Source organism: Eumetopias jubatus, unplaced genomic scaffold (assembly GCF_037043125.1).
Source record: "Eumetopias jubatus isolate StellerSeaLion01/CBP00866 unplaced genomic scaffold, mEumJub1_p1.0 scaffold_2, whole genome shotgun sequence".
Taxonomy (NCBI): domain Eukaryota; kingdom Metazoa; phylum Chordata; class Mammalia; order Carnivora; family Otariidae; genus Eumetopias; species Eumetopias jubatus.
In genome coordinates, this window is record NW_028274808.1 from 96,862,564 (window position 1) to 96,868,563 (window position 6,000).

Sequence of the window (6,000 nt, forward strand, 5' to 3'; positions counted from 1 at the left end):
CAAAGAGGAGAACCTCCTCGTCTGACAATAATAAAAAGCCCCGAATAGCGAAGAATGGCACGTCACTGCGGCTCACAATACCGCACAACTGGAACGTGGCTCAAATAAATCCCTTTGATTATAGAACCTCAAACACTCAATCCCAACTACGCCAACATTCTGGCAGTACCCCCCAGCCCACGTGTATACTCTCTGGATTGAAAGGATGGATTTAATTGTCCCTCTTCAAGACTCTTACTCATAATCGCTACTCGCTGAGGAGTATGAACCCGAGTAGCTGACCCGATCTTCGTAATCGCAATCCTCATCTTCTTGTGAAGAGGGGTCTCCAGGGAGCTCATCTGGACTATGACGAGAGCTACACGAAATCGGAGACGCCATCATCAGGAATGCAATAGGTACAAGTCGTGTAATTCAAGTCTCGAAACTACAGCTCGCCCTAACCGCCATGTTGTCTCCGCTAAGGAAGGGGCAGAGGCCACGTGACCACCAACCCTTGGCTGCAATTGGTGGCGGTTGGGTTGCCAGGGAGACGAGGAAGCTTTCCCGAGAGCGCGAGAACTACTCAAAGAAGCCAAAGAGGTGAAATTTCCCGGAGGGCGTCTCAGTTGGAGGAATTCAAGTAGCTAAAACTTCACCGCTTAGCTTCTCCTAAATGCACTCTTGGAGCCGCATAATTTATCAGCGGCGGAGACCCATTGGTGGTTTTTTTTCCCCCCGTTTTCCTTCCAGTTTGCACTTTGCCCTGTGTTTCTACGAGGAACAGCTGCCCAAAGCCTTAGAGGCACGAAGCCTGGGGTTCCCTTGAGGTAAAGGAAACTCCTCTCTACCTTTCCCCGGGGCCTCTGCCTCTTGTGCTGGGAAGGGACACTTTTAAGCAACGCCCTCTAAGAGGTGCTAATGTAAATACGCCCCATTGTTTCTTTGGTTTTCATATTGTTTCGCAATTGCAAATGTTTTTATAGTTTTCCCAAGCAGATATTGTAGAGTGCTTCAAATGGGTGGCAGTGTTGTGAAATCAACTGTATGTTCATTTTGTAACGCAAACTTATAATTTGTTCTCATCACTGAGTTGGAAGTGTAAACTGATGAATTTTATCGGTAATTTACGAGTACCTCCATCAAATATTTTTTTCTAAGTACAAAATAATAGCATTTATTGAAGTCAGCCATTTCTCAAATTATTTGTTCTATTCGTATTCAATGCTAAGTATTCACATCCTATTAAGTAAATATCCTTATACTAAAATAAAGAAACTGAAGCTTAGGTTATTCATCTTTTTGTTCCCAAAGATTTTATTTATTTGACAGAGAGAGAGACAGCGAGAGAGGAAACACAAGCAGGGGGAGTGGGAGAGGGAGAAGCAGGCTTCCCGCGGAGCAGGGAGCCCGATGCGGGACTCGATGCGGGGCTGGATCCCAGGACGCTGGGATCATGACCTGAGCGGAAGGCAGACGCTTAACGACTGAGCCACGCAGGGGCCCCAGGTTATTCATCTTAATGGTCAATTGGCTAGAAGGCAAAAAAGTCAAACAAAAATTGAACCCAAGTCATTAACTACTAGATTATATTTCCTCCTCAGGACTCAGTAATTCAACTATTACAGATCTATTCCAGGAAAATAAAGGATGCAAAAAATTTATAAAATTTCTGAAAGTGTAAAGCTGAAAGCAATCTAAATGTTTGACAATAGGGGAAACGTTAAATAATAACATATATGAAATATGAATATTATGAAATAGAAATGTTTTCAAAGAGTAATGCATGGGGGAAATATTCATTTTATAGCAAGTAAAAAAAGGATATAATATTTATGATCTCACTGGATGGGTGCTGGAGATTCAACTTAAACTACCTGGACAGATGGTGGAGACTGAAAGACAAATAGGCAATTTATAAAATACAGTGATAAGTATCATGATAAATGCAGAGTTCTAAGGAATACCCAAGGGAAAATAGACTGAGGTGTCGAAGGCCACAGCAAATTTCTTAGAGGAAGTCTAAACTTCTCTTGTTCTTATGGAATATTATAATCCAAAAAGAGAAGAGAAGTGGGAAATGAGTCCTCGCATGGCCCAAAGTGGTTATATGCATGGACAATTAAAAAAAAAAAACCTGAGCAGGGGGCGCCTGGGTGGCTCAGTCAGTTAAGTCTCTGCCTTTGGCTCAGGTCATGGTCCAGGTCAGGATCCCCAGGTCAGGCTCCCTGCTCAGCGGGGAGCCTGCTTCTCTCTCCCCCTCTGCTCCTCCCTCTCCACATCTTGCTCTCTCAAGTAAATAAATAAAACCTTAAAAAAAAAAAAACCTAAGCAGTAGCAGGCTAACAGTATTTAAACTTTCAAGATGCAATTTAGTTTCATTTGTCACAATACACTATGTACATTTGAATATCCTAAGCATTTTTGTTGTATAATTTTTAAATGTGCTTTTTCAGAATTGTATGCCAGCTATTGAATATTGTTTTGCAGTTTGCTTTGAATTAATTTATAAAATTGTTTTTTTCTTATGTAAGAGGTATAGAGCACAGAGCTTATACTTGTTTATTTAAAATTATAATTTAAAAAAGTTTAAGTCATCCCTGGAAATCCACAAGTTTTTCTTTAAAAGAGGTTTAGATGTCGCTCCGATTGGAAAACGGGGGACTAGTTCATAAAGGGATAATGGGGCAGAGGAGGAGGAGGGTAGCAGGAGAAGATGGCATCTAGGGCACAAATGGAAGGATACGACCTTGCTGACATGTCTTCCTTAAAACTGGTGCCTAGGGGCGCCTGGGTGGCTCAGTCGGTTAAGCGGCTGCCTTCAGCTCAGGTCCTGATCCCAGGATCCTGGGATTGAGTCCCACATCGGTAGGAAAAAAAAAAAACTTAAAAAAAACACCTCAAACTGGTTCCTAAAGGGGGGTGCAGGTGTGGATGCTGACCTGCCAGTTTTAGTCAGGGAACTGAAATACTATCCATGTGATAATGTTTATTTTCTCAGGTAAGTAGAAGGCAACCTTGCCAGCTGAAAATGATGAAGGAAGTAATGGAGTTAGAAGTTTGAAGAGAATGGATCCAGGAAGGAAGGGAAACAAGTATTTCCATCAGCACTGAGGTCCAAAAAGATGTATTACTTTTAAAATCAGAGAAACATTATTATAAAAAAAAGTTGGAACCACTATAATAGTTATATTATGTTGGTTAAAACATACATACTTATTCTCACCACAATCTCAAATGTTAAAAATTGCTTAAGATTTCATTCCAAAATAAAGAATGCTTGGGGTGCCTGGCTGGCTCAGTTGGAAGAGCATGAGACTTTTGATCTCAGGGTCTTGAGTTCAAGCCCCACCTTAGGTGTAGAGATTACTTTTTTTTTAAGACTTTATTTATTTGACAGAGAGAGAGACAGGGAGAGAGGGAACACAAGCAGGGGGTGTGGGAGAGGGAGAAGCAGGCTTCCCGCTGAGCGAGGAGCCCGATGCGGGGCTCATCCCAGGACGCTGGGATCATGACCCCAGCCGAAGGCAGACGCTTAACTGACTGAGCCACCGAGGCACCCCTAGGTGTAGAGATTACTTAAGTAAATAAACTTTAAAAAAATGCTTTAGGCACCTCTTTAATTTTGTTATTTTAAAATCATCTTATTGGAAGTAAAAAAGGACATTTTAAATTTTAACAAAAAAACACATTTTCTTCATATAAATAACACTGAAAATTAAGAAACAAACAGATGAACATAGAGGAAGGGAAGGAAAGATAAAATAAAAACAGGGAGGCAAATCATAAGAGACTCTTAATTCTAGGAAACAAACTGAAGGTTGCTGGAGGGGAGGTGGGTGGGGAGACGGGGTAATTGGGTAATGGGCATTGAAGAGGGCACTTGATGTCATGAGTACTGGATGTTATATGGAACTGTTGAATCACTAAATTCTGCCTCTGAAACTAATAATACACTATGTGTTAACTAAATTGAATTTAAAGAAAATTTTTAAAATATTAAAAAAGAACACTATTTTTTCTCTATAAACATCTAATAATTTCATACCCTGCTCATAAACCTTCAATGTCACCCACCCCATAAAGTCCAAACTATGTAGTCTCTTGACTACAAAAGAAAATTCCAATTCTACAAACAATTGAGCACCAATTAGGAATTAGATGCCTTATTTCCTGCATTAATCAAGTTAATCAAATGTGCCCAACTTGTCACATCAAAAGATCCCCTGGGGTTCTTGTTAAACAGAGAGATTTTAAGGCCTGCCCCGCTTCAACAGGATCAGAATCTCCAGGGAAGTTGGCCTGGAAATCTCTATTTTAAAAAGTGCCCCTGCCCCTCAGTGATCCCTAGGTTAAGGTAAACTTGGGAAACACTGCCCTAAGCCTCCACTCAGTTCTAATGCTTCATACCTGCAGGCCCACTGACCATTTCCCCAGTAGGCTAGAACCCACTCCCACCTTCTGAATTTGAGCCTGGCAGACAGACCTCTCCCTGATCCAGAACCTACCATCTGTATAATCTTGAGCCAATCAACCTCTCCAAGCTGTGTTTCTTTATCTGTGAATTCAGATATTGGTACATACTTCACAGGACTGTTTATAGAGTCCAATAAGTTAATGCATGTACAATACCTAGCACATAAAGTGTCAACAAAACTTAAGCTATTTTATAAATCATTTACTCATGTGGTTCTTTCACTGAGGAATGCTACTTATCCAAAATATCACATTTTACTTCAAGACCTAATTCTAATAGTACCCTTTTCAAGAAGCCTCCCACACTCTTTTCTTATCTCAGTGACAATTCCTCTTTCCACTTTCCCCTTATAATCTATCCAAAAAAGTTCTGTTATAACAAGTATCAGTCTGGGTGTTTCTAAATTATTTAGGAATGTGTCTATCTTTGCTACCAAACAACAAATTCCTGGAAGATATGGCTGTGTTTTTTTTGTTGTTTTTCAATCTTTCATCTTATACAAGGTTGAACAGGAGCAGGAAGTGCCACATAAAAGTATCTTTTAAGAAATGTTCTTTACAATAGCCATGTCTCTGAGTTATGTTAACTTCCTTGGCTAGTCTATTTCCATATGTTAATTTAATAGACAAAATCTGCCCCACCCAAAACGTTACCACTTTGCTTGATCTTTCACAAAAGAAGAAATAATAGCAATCACTTTATATTCTTATTTCAAATTTTCAGGGTGATATTAGCTAATCAAATTTCTCATTTTATATATCACATTTGTACTAACTAAATATCTGACAACCTTAGGTATACTAGAGGTGATGAAGAACAGAAAAGAATAACATGCTATTTTCAGGGCCTTTTAAAAAATACTGTTTCATAATTAGCAATTTCAGGAAGACTTAAAAGAGACTGGGGTATATTCTCAATTTCTATTTTCCACTACACAGATGGCCAGCTGTCTTCTGGACTAAATATGTTTAGTTTAATATATATGACATAAAGTCCTTATTTTTCAGATTACCATCTCAGTTAGGCAAACAATACAATTCTGACACAAAATACACCAGATAAGAACATAATTAAATATTTAGCGTCTTTAGCAGTTTCAAGAGCTCTCTGCTTAGTAGTAATGGAAGCTAGCAATGAGAAGTAAGTGAAAACAGGGCCGCGTGAGGTCACGTCCATTAAAAAATTTTAAACCACAAGGAAAGTGCACGGACTTGGCATTCTTTGAAACTAAGTAACATTGTCTTAATTGTGAACAATGAAATCACTCATGAGCTATGTGGTAATACTGACAATCCCAATCATTTTAAACATTATGAATAAATAACTTGGTAGGCCAGCAAAATAGGATTTTAAAAACTGATGCTTCACAATGTGAGATGCTTAAAATTTGGGATAGAGTCATATAAGAATAACATTTCAGCAATCCTATGTTTATAGATTGCATTATGATCTAAAATTCTAATTTTTCGGGGTGGCTGGGTGGCTCAATCATTAAGCGTCTGCCTTCAGGTCAGGTCATGATCCAGGGGTCCTGGGATTGAGCC

The 6,000-nt window shown here is 39.5% G+C and overlaps 1 protein-coding gene across 1 annotated transcript in view; it reads right to left on the bottom strand.

Moving 5' to 3' along the window:
- Positions 1 to 420, bottom strand: part of INTU (inturned planar cell polarity protein) — an 81,700-nt gene extending 81,280 nt beyond the window's left edge. The window contains exon 1 of the mRNA XM_028102280.2: positions 239 to 420. Within this exon, the coding sequence (XP_027958081.1) occupies positions 239 to 384 (146 nt within the window). The 5' untranslated portion in view covers positions 385 to 420. The remainder of the gene's footprint in view (positions 1 to 238) is intronic.
- Between the last annotated feature and the right edge of the window lie 5,580 nt (positions 421 to 6,000).